The following is a 14353-nucleotide window of genomic DNA, read 5'->3' on the forward strand; positions in this document are numbered from 1 at the left end:
CTCCAGGAAGACGTCGGAGTCGCTTTTCCCACTCTTGTCATTCAAAACAACTGGAAAGACTCATATAGACTACGTTTTCGTTAGTTCCTCAGTTTTAGACCAAGCCGGGACAGGCTAGTGGCAAGCACCGGCTTACCACTAGCCTGCCGGATCACTGTGAAGCTGTGTTGAGCTGGACGGAACTAGGTTGGTCGCCTTCTATAAGTCCCCGATGTGTACTACCGAGATAGCTTTAAAATTACTTGAATTAGCTCTATCTAACAGCACGCAATGCTCCACTTTTCCAGCCACTATCATCTTTGGCGACTATCATCTTAAATTTTACAAAGGATGGATCTAACGAAGTCTCGGAATTCTTTTGTTTAAAGAACTTCAAATTGTTTCTCCCACCCTTGTCATTCACAACAACTGGAAAGACTCAACTAGACAATGTTTTCGTTAGTTCCTCAGTTTTAGGCCAAGCCGGGGTATTAGAAACTTTGTTTCTGTTACCATAAAGCTCGCTATTTGAGATATTACACCAACGACCATTCGTGACTACGGACCCTTCATTCTGAGTGCCCGGCACTCAGTAGTTGACCGATTTATTGTAACTAATATGTGTCCTTCATTCATATCTGTTAGAATAGATACTAATAATGCTTCCTTAGTAAAAATTAGGATTATTTCTATTGTTTATTTATATTCTTTCTTCTATTACTTTCTTCTGTAAGGAGTAAAAGTATTTGGCATCTGTGTAAAATTTGTTCAACTTGACAGATAGTCCAAAGCATCGAAAACGTAACGAAGCACCGTCTTGGGAGAAAACGATGGAAAAAATTTAAAAATCCTTTTAATAATCCATTGACTGGTAGGTAGCACAAATAATTTTATTAATTTTAAGAACTTTAATAACGGAGAGTAAGAAAAAGGAATTTTAATACCTCTATAAATATTAGCTTATCTAAAATATAAGATTTTCGAACAATTTCCTTTAAATGTATTTTCTGTTTATACACCGGGACAACCACACGGTCAGAGGAGTTTACAAGATAGAGAGAGAACACAAGAAACAGCACCGTATTTAGAAAATCACGGGCTTGAACACCGGTCACTCAAAGCACATGTACTTATGTCCCCCGGTGCTTGACCACTCGGCTACGGCGACCATTCAATATAGAGAGAATTCAGATATTAGTTATGTAGGCATATGTTTCTTTAATTAGAATATACAAAGATGCCACCTAAGTTACTATCACTATTTAGTGTGATATTAATTTAAACAGCATCCTCAGCAACCAAACAAAATTCCTCGACAACTAAACAAAATTTCTCAACAACTATACAACTACACAAAATTCCTCGAAAACTAAGCAAATATACAAAATTCCTCAAGAACTATACAAAGTTCATCGACAACTATTGCAATTTCACTAATAGTTGCTGACGTAAATAGCGACAATTACTGAAACTGCATAGTTACGGAGGAGTTGAGACACCTAGGAGTAATGGCTGAAGAATATTGCAGAATCTTAGTCTGAGAATTAAAAGGCCATCTTGCCGAAAGAATTAGATAAATCAAAGTATACAACGTCAGTACTTTATTCTGATGAAATCAAAAGGAGGAGACAAATCGATAAATTTGGCAAGTGGTGTCGATTAGCTAGTTAACACACAACCGATATCACTTGCTGAGATCTGAAAATCTACATATACAGCTCAACCACATTTCAGTGCAAAATTTTCACTAATTCAGTAACGCTTTCCCGTAGAATATTTAAGTAATGCAGAGAAAAGGCTTTCAAAGGAGAGAGTTATTTTGAGAAAACTTAAAAATGACGAATCAATAGTACAGCACAGTAATTTTTTATTTTTTAAAAACTAATTTTATCGTATATCAGTTGCTTGATTAGCCTTTATAATATGAGATAGGTTGTTTAAGAAACTCATTGGAGGACATTTGCCTGTGATTTTGTTAGCTTGATTCTCGCAATCATCATTGGCATCTACAAGACGATTCTTTCTAATGATTAACAACAATTAATGATTAACAGATATTTATTTAAAGTATACCCAGTATAAAATAAAATAAAATAAAATAAAATATAAAATAATTTTATATTTTATTAATAATAATAATAATAATATTTTAATAAAATAATAAAATATTTTAATAATATTTTAATAATAATATTTTAATAATATTTTAATAATAATAAAATAAAATATTTTAATAAAATAATAATATTTTATTTTATTTTATTTTATTTTATTTTATACTGGGTATACTTTAAATAAATATCTGTTAAACTATGGACCCCAGTACTCCAGGCCCATTTGTCACTACAATTAATGATGTTCGTGGGCAACCGGGCCGTTCTTCATCTGCAGGTTGCCTCTCCTTTTCTAACACAAACCATACTATTAACGAAGGTTTCTTTGCAGATATTTCAACTTACACAGTCATAATTTCCTTTCGGATTTCTATTGGTTTCTGCCAAAGGCAAGAAAAAACTCATAGAGAAGGATGATAACTCATACGTCATTTGTGCGCCTATTTTTAATATCATCATTATACAGTCACATCTGAAAGGAAGTCAGTCAGATCCACCTAATTTTTCACATACATTCTATAGATGTTAAAAGTTACATTTCTGCAACCCAAGTGATTTTTAAATTAGAATACAACATTAGATCCTTACTTTCCAATTTTCCCTCGTAAATAACACTACACTGGATAGTTCAGTAACAGTTTCCTATAACACTATTATCATCTCAATAAAAACTTAATACAAATTAAATTAATTGGAAAATTAAATTGCAAAACATTTTTCACTGTAATTTAATTAACTCTCAGAAACAAGGAACAGCAAACATCAGTTTGAATAGCAGATAAAGAGAATCAATAAGTTTATTTATAATCTTGAAAAGAAAAGCTAAATTACTGTATGTCATTTTAGTATAAACAGGACTGAGTTGAAAGCGGTGAAAATTGTAATTGTAGTCCTAATGATGGAAATAAGCTTTTATTTCTGAAACATAAAAAACATGGCAATTTAACTTTCACTCCTTCCTTCAGTAATCTAGTTCAGATATTTTTGATAGATATCTAAGTTACGTCCCACCCTCGTGGCCAGCAAAGTTGTTACAAGCACTTTTCCCGCAACGGATGGAAAATGCCTTCGTTAGAATTCTGTAAATAACGCCAGAAAGTTTATGGGCTTTTTTTTTTTTCACAACGCGGCTGAGTTAATTGGCCACATGCGAGGGGTGAATGGTTTTCCTCCGGAAACTCGGTTTTTTCATCCAGCAAACAACAAACCGACTGAAGGATACACGCAAATTACAGACACAGTATACTGACGCCCCATTGCCTTAATTACTTTGGCATTTTACACACACAGATTATGACCAAGAAATCGAGGAGATAAAAAAAAAACGTTATTTAAAAAGTTTAATCAAAGTTGTATAAGACGGAAATATTAGCAAAGCATAGTATTTCATGCACCTGAGATGTGGAAGCATAGGCTTGAGAAGCCAAGTTTATATGTAAACAAAAGCGTAATTCAAGATCCTTTCCTTCCTAAAAAAGCCCTGGTGGATCAAATGTAACTGGGTTTACGGAATGTACATAGTATTGCTAATAATGTTGTGAAAATGGATGCAGGGTTTACAAAAATACGGTTGATTCAAAATGACGCAATTTCCTTTATGGATATTAATCAAAATAAGGCTGGATTAAAGCCAAGGGACAATATTAGCAGAGCGATATTTAAATAGGAAACTAGATGTACAGATATTATGTAAAATAATTTCCAGGTAGGTCAATAGTAAATAATAAGTATGCAGCGTCAATACTTATTATTCTAACGAAATAAAAAAAAAAGAGGAGACAAACTGACAGGTCTTTCGAATACCAACTGATATTAGTATTAATGCATGCATGAGTAAAATTAGTGATACAAAGCGATAGTTACTGGCATTTCTTTTTAAGATTAACACTATGTAAGAGCGTTTCGATTGTTTGTGGACAAAGACCACAAAACCCTTTTGGAAAGAGTTGGTCAACAGACTTGGGACGACAGAATGGTTCGCTTAGATCGCTATGACGGTGACTGCATCGAAGAGAATGGGTCATTTTTGATAACTTTTATAGAGAACTAGTCGAAAGTCATTTGCGAAAGATCAGTTCTGTGATGTTAAAAAAAAACAAGGTGGGTCTACATTATTAATTTTTTAATAAAAATACATTTTGTAAACGCTACCGGTGTCCGAATACTGATTGTAATGTGCTGATAATAACAGATTAAGAATCACAAGAGCAAAAATTATCTTAACCAATCACAAAAATAGGAAGAATTTCGCACAATTCTTTTATCCAGTTAATTTAACTTATTATGAGGATATATCCGGAAAGAATTCACTACAGTTCAGTTAAACTGAAAATTTAAAGTTGCTGCACAGAATAAAGGTTATCTTTCTGAAATTAGAGGGAGAGCGTTCTTTTTATCTTGATATCATGTAAATACTGTTTTATATGGAAATATCGTCGGTTGATATAAGCATAAAAAGTTTGGAAAGTTTTAGCTATTCATCAACTCATGCAGTTAAAAGGTATTATATTCAGTTTATATATATATATCATGATTCTAAACTAATGCACTTTTCACCGAATCTCGGAGTGTATCCATTCAAAATTTTCATCAACTTTTCAGGTTTCTTGAAGTAGGCACATACTTTATTGTTGAGATAACTCCAATAGGACCAAATAAAAAAATTGTGAGAAACGTTTTGTCTGTGTAAGTTTATGCGTTACAGTGTGACTGCCGTTTCATTGTGCTAAAACTGTAAAGGGTCAATAAGAACGTGTTGCCTTTGCAATTCAGGAATAAAAAAAAATAAAAGTCTTATCATGTACAGAAAACGATGTGCTGTAACCAAGGGAGTACTTGCCCGTGAAAAAAACAGAAGGAATCAATAATACAGATGCCAATGAACATTACACCACTACATAAGGTGAATCGTTGTAATAGTGTGATGTTTATTGGCATGACTGTGGGCCGTTCGCTTTGCTTATTATCAAATTCATTTCGAGATACTTTATCTGTCATGTCAATACAAAAAGGATCATTTTCACAGAGCGTAAAAAAATATGCAGAATTCCGTTGCGCTTTCGTTTTATCATTTTAAAGGCATCTATATCTGCTCCTTGTAAGGGATTGGTTTTAGTCATTAAGCAGCACGTACGATGAACAAACACTAGAGATACACTGGCTTAGCCTAACAAACGATGCAGGCCTGGGGAAAAATGACATTTGGAAATATTCCCTGCAATTTTCACTGATGCCGTTTGTGTGTATCGTTTTAGGACCACATGGTCTTGTTTTCAAAATTCGCTAATGTATTAGGATTAAATGTTTACTATAAGTGTCATTTTGCTGAAATTCTGAAAGACTGCTGTGCTCGAACTATGCAGTCACTTTGAAAATGAAGTTTCACTATGTTTATTCGGCACTTCAGATTTCCGGGTTCATAATCAACCGTTTCCACTTCTCAATAATCAATGTGAAAAGAGAGAAAACGTACTGCACTCTTAAGTATTTTCTTATATAATGAGGGATATCCTATATCTTGCAACACGAATAAGTCATATTATTTTATTTTATATATAGTCATATTATTTCTGTTCGAAGTACACCTTTGCTAACACCTAAATCTCACTAAGCTACTGAATAAGCCATATGTTCTAGTTACATAATAACAATAACACTAATCATAATAAAAAAAAATTCAAAATGAACTAAGATATGTTTCAATGAATACGATATTTATTCAGTAACATTGTTATCAATCATAAAAGCTCAAGTATTTGAGAAGTATACTTACATCCTGCTAGCATCACAAGGATAGAGAATATCTTCTCCATGTTCGTGTTGGGAGCCACGTTGCCGAAGCCGACACTGGTGAGGCTGGAAAACGTGAAGTAGAGGGCGGTGACATACTTTTCCTTGATGTTTGGACCCCCATGGCTGTTATTGTAGAATTGCCCTGTTGTGTTGGCTAAGTAGTCCAACCAGCCGATCTTCGGATTCAGCAGAGGGCGCTCAGCAGTGGCGATCGCGTACCAGATACAGGCCAACCAATGAGCAACCAGCGCAAAGGTAGCCACAAGGAGAAGCAACACGGCGGCTCCGTACTCCGAGTAGCGGTCGATTTTACGGGCAACCCTCACTAATCGCAGCAGGCGTGCGGTTTTCAGCAGACCAATTAGAGTTGTGGTCTGCGAAACAAAGAGAGAGATGTTACTCCATCGGGGGGCGCTTCATAAACTGTATGAATATGGTGGCGGTCTATAGGCGATTTTGTGCATGACAGCTAAATAATGAAGAAGAAAGTGCAGTTTCTCGACTATTACAGAAAAGATTTTAAAGATGCGAAATGCAGTAGAGTTTGACAAAATGTCTAAATATGATGAAAAAAATATCCGTAACCAAGACCAATTAGCTTGCAGCAAGTCTCTAAATTAGGCTTAATTATCAAAAAGCATTGTATGTGGCGCTAAATGTTTCTTCGATAAGAATTATGCAAGTAAATAAATCGAAATGTTAATTTACAAATGCAGTTTATTGACTTCTCAACTAATTCAAATGGTTTTGAAGTCAAAACTGCCTAAAACTGACATTTCGGTTTATTTAAATTAAAGCGTGTTTCCAAAGCATTTTTAAATGAAAGCTCTTATACTACTTGGTAAATTGTGCAAATAGTCATACCATTAGTGCAACGAAAGCCATAACAGTATGAAAATGCATAAGCGTAGGTGAGAAATATCATGACCATATTAGCAATATAATTTTAAACGATGAACAGGATAATGCGAATATAGAATAGATTCCATTCGTTATAAGCCATATTATTTGGGAACGTAGCAGGCTGGGGCGACTGAAACGAATGGTCACATCAACTTATCAAGTGACACTGAAAGAGCATTCCTTAATACAAGTTCCAGTTGCATGCCGCTAAAATGACTGACAGAAAACAATAAAAAAAAGGAAAGAAATACAGCAGCAAATGTAACTATGAAGGAGGGCAAACAAGGACTGTTTTTTCTCTTGAATATTCTTATTTATGACAAAATTAATTTTATTCTTTAAAAATTTTAGAACTGCAGCTTTTTGTATAATAATAAAAGAAAATGTTACTAATTTTGATGCCACAAGAGATTAATTTTTTTTTTATAGAAAAATAGATGACAGTGCACATAGTAATTTTCAATGAATTACCTTTTCTGCCTATCTTGATTTGAACATCTCAATAAGAAAGCGATAAACCACTCACCATACCTATCGACAAAGTTCATAATTAAAATATAGTGTCCGGCATTATTATGCTATCAGCAGCACAATCTTTTTTTCGACAGCTAAACAAATAATATCAAATCGCCTTCTGTTTCCACTCTTTGGCATTACCTTCATATTCATTCACCGATAATCGAGCATACAAAAATTTTCGAGTACAATGTTATTTATTTATTTATTTTGTGAAGCAGGGAAATCAATATTGGATGCCTGAAAAATGTTTTAATACACAACAAGTATTCAGAACATAGCAAATTAAAAGCCATGCTTTATTTAAGACTGAGAAATCAAGAAGGATGCTATAATTATCATTTGAAATAGAACACTTGCATATTTTCACTTTTATACTGATCTCCAGTAATCTTTTAATTTTGAAAAGGAATCCACTTATTTCAGGAACCCAGAAAAAACAAGTATCTGCGATAACAGAAATTGGTAAGTTATACAAGGGCCAATACTTTTTTTAGGGTCCGTAGTCTATCGAAGGACCCTTGTCACTCGATTGTCTGTCTATCCGTCCGTCTGTTACAGCATTCTATCTCTTGAACCACCGAAACCTATTGACTTGAAATTTTGCATCATGTGGGCCAACATAACGCCATATTGATCGTTGTTGGCAAAAATTTGTCTGAGAAATGGGAGGGGGGGGGGACGAAACTGTTTTCGATAACCTATAGCTTATTATAAACCGTTGAAAAGAGCTCAACGAGTAGGTTTAAACTATAATTTTAAAATAATATTAAAATTTAAAATGGCGGCGCCAGACAAGAAAATGTGAGTAATTTTCGTGTCCCCCTACTCTATTTCCGTCGCTAATGGAGCTAAAAATTTAAAAATCACATTAGCTATGCGTTATTCGATGCTTATCAAGGGAAAACTATTCTGACTGAAATCTATCATTTACTTTTTGTGTTAAAGTTAAAAAGCCAAATTTTTATTGCACTTCGATAGCGCGCTTCTTTGTACTAAGTAACTCTCCTTTTGGTGACAGAAAGGTTGCTAAATAGTTAGTTGATAATTCTATAAAGGTCATTTATAAATTTTGCGACGAATAGTATTTTTTAACAATTTTCAAAGCTGGAGTTGTCCCGGCAAGGAAGTACTCAGAGAGCCAGTGCTGAGGCGGCGGTGGTGAGGAGACGCCTGTGCGGAGTCTTGCACGGCCCTTACCTGCCAATCGCTTCTCCTCCAAGGCTTTAATCGCTTCTCCAGTTAGAAGCCGGAGACACTTCTCCCACCCTTGTCATTCACAACAACTGGAAAGACTCAAATAGACAACGTTTTCGTTAGTTCTTCAGTTTTAGGCCAAGCCGGGACAGGCTAGTGGGTCACTGTGAGGCTGTGTCTGTTGAGATGGACGGAACTAGGTTGGTCACCTTCTATAAGTTCCCCATGTGTACTACCGAGATAGCTTTAAAATTACTTGAACTAGTCCTATCTAACAGCACACAATCCACTTTTCCAGCCACTATCATCTTCGGTGACTTTAATATAAATTTTACAAAGGATGGATCTAATGAAGACTCGGAATTCTTTTGTTTGAAGAACATCAAGTCGTTTCTCCCGCCCTTGTCATTCACAAAAATTGAAAAGACTCAAATGGGCAATGTTTTCGTTAGTTCCTCAGTTTTAGGCCACGCCGGGGTACTAGAAACTTTTTTCAGTTACCATAAAGCTCTCTAATTGAGATACTACACTAACGACCATTTGTGACTACAGATCCTTCATTCCGAGTGCCCGGCACTCAGTAGTTGACCGATTTATTTTTTTTTACAGAGCCAATTCAAATTTCAATATGTCTTTGGTGTTTCCAAGGACAGAGAATATAGGTAGATGTGAAATACTATCCTCCTAGCTTAATATTCATCAACGGTGATCTAAAGATCAAGCTTCCCCAGTGCACATATTTCCGTTTATATAGAATCTTTATACCAAATGTATGTTAAAAATTAAAACATTAACAATTGTTAAATCAAATATTATTTTGACATAAAACAGCTTTAAATTCTAAATGCATTTTAACAAGCGACCAGTGAATGAGCATTTCCTTTTATAACCGTCCGCTCTGCAAAATTTGTGATCAGAAATGAGCAGTGTATTCTTCAACATACTGATATTTATTAAACATGTATTGAGAAAATTCGTAATCACTCCCCCACCCCTTTCCAAAAAGGAAAACTGAGTCAGGGGTCATTTATATCTCATTCACACCAGAAGAGTTTGATAAAATGTCTAAATATGATGAAAACATATCAGTAACCAATTAGCTTGCAGAAAATCTCTTAATTAGGCTTAACTATGAAAAAAGCAAAGTCAACTCCTCTGACTACGCTCAAAGAAGTTTACAATTAATTATTTTGACAGAATACAATCATTAACCGTTTTCAGCGGTCACGAGAGCTTGAACCACGGTCCATTCGGCTACATCAGGACTAATTACAGTATATTACAGATTATCCCAGAGAATTGGAAATATATTGCAATTAGAAATTCTATTCTATTCAAAATTTCTCTGGATTATCTGCAAAATTATAAAACTTTCATAAATATGAACAAATAGTTATTATTATTAATATATTATTTTTTGTGAAGCAGAAAAAATGTTCGCTTCCTTGCATCATTTGGCCTTACTAATTTAAATACTAATTCTTAAATGGAGATTTATTTAAATATATATGCAGGGTGGTCATAAAGTCTGGAAACATAGATACTATTATTGTATTTTTTTGCAGATTGAGGATGTCCTTGATGAAAGACGAACGCGTTGAGCTGATACTGCTGAGTGGACGAGAGGGATGATCATATCGACGGATAGCAGAGCATTTCAATGCATGTCATCCCGGAAGAGATGCCGTTTCCCATAGCACAGTTGGAAAGCTGGTTCAAAATTTCAAGGATACAGGCAGTGTGTTGGACAAACCTCGTTGTGGACGACCATCCGTTTCCGACGAGGTGAAGGAAATAGTCATAACGAAGGTAATAGCCAGCCCAAAGAAGTCAACTAGCCAAACATCTATGGAACTGGGGGTGCCTCGCAGTACCGTCCAAAAGATTCTTAAATAATAATTTTTCTGTCTATACTCCCTCCAGGACGACCACACGGTCAGAGGAGTTCACAAGATCGAGAGAATACAATAAACACACCGTATTTAGGAGTCACGGGCTTGAACCCCGGTCACTCAAAGCATGTTTATTTATGTCACATAAATAAACATGTGGTCACAGCGCACAGTCCCACATGTAAAAATTGTAACTACACCAAAATTGCTTGCCCGACCCTTTTCGGCCAAAAATAAAACTCATCCAGCGTACAATCCCTTCTCGCTCTTAAAGCAAATCGCTATGACCAAACAAAAGCATCAACAGCGATTAAGGCAATTTTTTTTTAGGTCCTAGCCAATCAAATCTGAGGAAAGTAGGTGGCAGGACCTGCCAGAGTACTGATTCCTTACTGGTAACACCTGGCTAGCCTCCACGTGGCGCGGTATGGGCAACGTCGGGTCCAATCAGGAGCCCGATGACCAATAAGCCTGATGAACAATGGGCACAACAGACTACACTATACACGATCCACACACTTTAAATCTCTGGCTTGACAGGGTACTGTCACTCGATACAGAAAACACCGCGGAGATGGGAGAAATCCTAGGAGCCGCTAGACCCTCAGCATACCAAATACCAAATGTGAGCATGGTTTACGAATCGCCTGGATAATAACGCCCGCTTTACCGAAGACTGTGTGCTGTTCAGCGACGAAACTACTTTTTTTGTGAATGGGGAGGTGAACAAACAGAACATGCGGTACTGGTCGCAAGACAATCCTTACTGGATCTCCCCTACCAAACAACAAGGAACAGAGAAGGTAATGGTGTGGTGTGTCCTGTGGAAAGAACATGTCTTGGGACTGTTTTTCTTTGAAGGTAATGTGACTAGCGAGAGACGTATTTGACCATGTTAAGTGGCCAATTAATATCCGCACATGACGGGCTAGGGGAAGGTCACCCGGAATGGTTCCAACAGGATGGCGCAGCATCCCATTACGTCAGAGTGGTGAGGGACTCGTTGGACGATAATTTCCCAAACTCGATTGGACGATGTAGCCGTGTGGAGTGGGCTGCGCACTTTCGCTAGGTCTGAACCCACTTGATTACTCCTTCTGGAGTATGCTGAAGGCGCTGGTTTATTCAAAACAATTACACTACTATATTAGGTTCACCTGGAAAGTAACTTTCAACTACCCATATGTATTGTGTCTGTAAATTGCGCGTTTTCTCTGGTCGATTTGTCTGCTTTGCCAGGCGCAACACCCCTGTTTTTCTGGGTGGGGGAACCTTGCCATCTACGCCTGAGACCGACTAACTCAGCCACGGTTTATTCAATGAAAATCAGAGACACAAATCATCTGAGGCAACGCATCACAGATGCATGTGCAGGATTGATGGAAATGCTGCGTTAATGCACCGCGTTCGTTGAAATTTTGCACAGCGCATTGAACACATTGTAATATCAATAAACCATTTATTATGTATATTCGCCAGCCCTCGTGGGTAGCACAGTTGGTAGGATCGCCGTCCTCCTCCTAACGGGTGGAAAAGACCTGAGTTCGAGTCCCGTCTATAATGGGAGGAATTTTTATGGGTCTTTTTCAAAACGTGGTTGAGTTAGTCGGTCTCAGGCGAAGGTAGCATCGTTTTTTCTCCCGGAAACTCGGGTTTTTCGTCCACCAAACAGAAAAATACACCTCAGAACACACGCAATTTACAGACAACATACACGGAGCAACATGGCCTTAGTTGCCGACGCTTCTAAAACCCAATAACGTCAACAAAATGTATATTTGCCTATGTTTCCAGACTTTAAGACCACCCTGTATATATAGGACAGTTTGTGGGGTGACATGCAGGAACTTTGATAGTAGGAATACAGAGGTAATTATCCCATTGTATAAGGCAATTGTTAAGTCGCATCTTGAGTACAGGCGCCTCCGTAGCCAGGTGGGCAGGAGCAGCAGTGCGTAACACATGCTTCTTGATTAGACCGGGGTTCAAGCCCGTGCCCATTAAATACGGAGGATGCGGTAAGGTCAAGGAATGACCATCGCATATCCCCGGAGCAATATGGCCTTAGGTCCGGAGCCAAAATTTTGGGAAGGAAATAGGGCTCTGGAGCGGGTGCAGAGAACGGCAACGAGTTGGGAAAGGGAACGAAAGGGTTGTCTTACCAACGCAGGCTTTAGGTATGCAAATTGCAGCGTCTGGAGACTAGGCAAGTGCGAGGTGATTTGGTTGAAGTGTTTAAGGCTTTGAATGGATTGAGTACGCTCAATGCTGATGGCATTCTTCCTCTTGTTCTGGCTGCACATATGAGGAGGAATAAATTCAAATTGAGGAAGGATGGTTACAGGACAGATGTGCAGAGGGTTGCCTTCAGCCAGCTGTAGTTGATTGTTGGACAAATTTCCATCTTTTGTTGTAGAAGTGAATGGTTTGAATAAATTCATGGAAGAACTAGACAAATCATTGGAGGGATTGGATTGGATTTTATTGGCGCCTTAGCAACTAAGGCTATAATGCTATTGGAGGGAATGGGCAGGTGATGTAGGAGGGGTTTTTTTTTTTTTTGCTGATGCTTTATAAGCAAGCTTTCTCGCATTATATGCCAATACTAATTATATATACATACATTTATAAAAGTATACCACAGTGTGGGAAGATTTAGCATAAAATGTAATACATATCATCGAAAAAAAAAAACAGAAGGAAATGAAGTTTTCTTTTTTTCTTTGTTTGGTGGTCGATGATAAATTACTAGTGGTGGTAAATTATTAGTGGTATAATTATTATTACTAGTGATAAATTTGGAAACATCATCTTGTAGGTGAAAGCAGCGCCTCTTTGTTGTTTTATGTAATCTGGTAGAGACTGAGCGATTAATCGTGATTAACCGAAACCGTAGAAACTCTAGTTAATCTGCCTCTGGATAATCGGGAATCTACTATATTTGTACATTTACGTATTATTTTTATCATGTTCTTACAATGAGAAATGAAACATGAAATAAGTCTAGATAAGGCGATCTCTAACCAATTGTAGGTTATGAAGGTCGACCATGGTGTACTTTATTTTAAACATTAATGTAATGTTTTTGCATTTGAAGCTTTTAACTTACTTGCAACACGAGCATTTAAACGACGAGAGGAAACGAGAGCTGCTGCCCTGAGATAGCCTGAATCCGGATCAAGAGAAAGACTTGAACAACGACTGAAATTATCTCTGAAGACTTGAACAAGGACTGACATTATCTCGGAAGACTTTAACAAGGACTGACATTATTTCTGAAGACTTGATCAAAGACTGACATCCTCTTTGCATACTTTCTAAAGAGCTGCTATCCAGAAAGATTTGATTAATATATTGTACTTCAATATTTCAAAGAAGCTTCAACTGCTACTTCCTGCATTTTGTCTCACGAACTTGAGGTGACACATTGTGATGGAAATTAAATCCTTATTGATTGGAGTGACGAACCTACTGTGTTCGAAATCGTAAATAGTGTATATAGTATGTAGTTTGACTCTAGTGCTTCAGCTGTGCCATGCCATTGGATACTTATCTAACAATGAAATTAAGGTTTGCTGCAACTACCGAACCTTCTCCTGGTCCGTTGTAGAGTTCTGATATGCCTTTGCTCTAAGAGGATTTCCTATCAAACGATGGGAGTGCCAAAGAAATCTTCAACGTTGGAAGAGCTACCCTTGAAGCTGAAGGATCTATTGAGGATGCGCCTCGATATCTCCTAATCCTGCTCACAGGATAGGAATTCCTAATCCTAAATTAGGATAGGATTGCACCACGACATGTGGCTTCTACAAAGGCTGAAAATTGCCTCCACCTTTTTTTTTTTTTTCCTCTTTTATCTTTTCTCAATTTCTCTTAATTTCTTTTTATTACGGCGGGTCCCTTCTCTGACCCCCCGCTGCACTTCTTTCCTTCCCCACCACCCCTAACTTTTCCAGCTAT

General features: G+C 37.0%; 1 protein-coding gene across 1 annotated transcript in view; it reads right to left on the minus strand.

The window, feature by feature from the left end:
- Positions 1-14353, minus strand: part of LOC150079616 (voltage-gated inwardly rectifying potassium channel KCNH6-like) — a 597553-nt gene that overhangs the window by 126228 nt on the left and 456972 nt on the right. The window contains exon 8 of the mRNA XM_090383538.1: positions 5866-6259. Coding sequence (XP_090239664.1) covers positions 5866-6259 — 394 coding nt within the window. The remainder of the gene's footprint in view (positions 1-5865; positions 6260-14353) is intronic.

The sequence above is a fragment of the Mastigoproctus giganteus genome, chromosome 10 (assembly GCF_048544385.1).
Source record: "Mastigoproctus giganteus isolate SK-2022 chromosome 10, ASM4854438v1, whole genome shotgun sequence".
NCBI lineage: Eukaryota > Metazoa > Arthropoda > Arachnida > Uropygi > Thelyphonidae > Mastigoproctus > Mastigoproctus giganteus.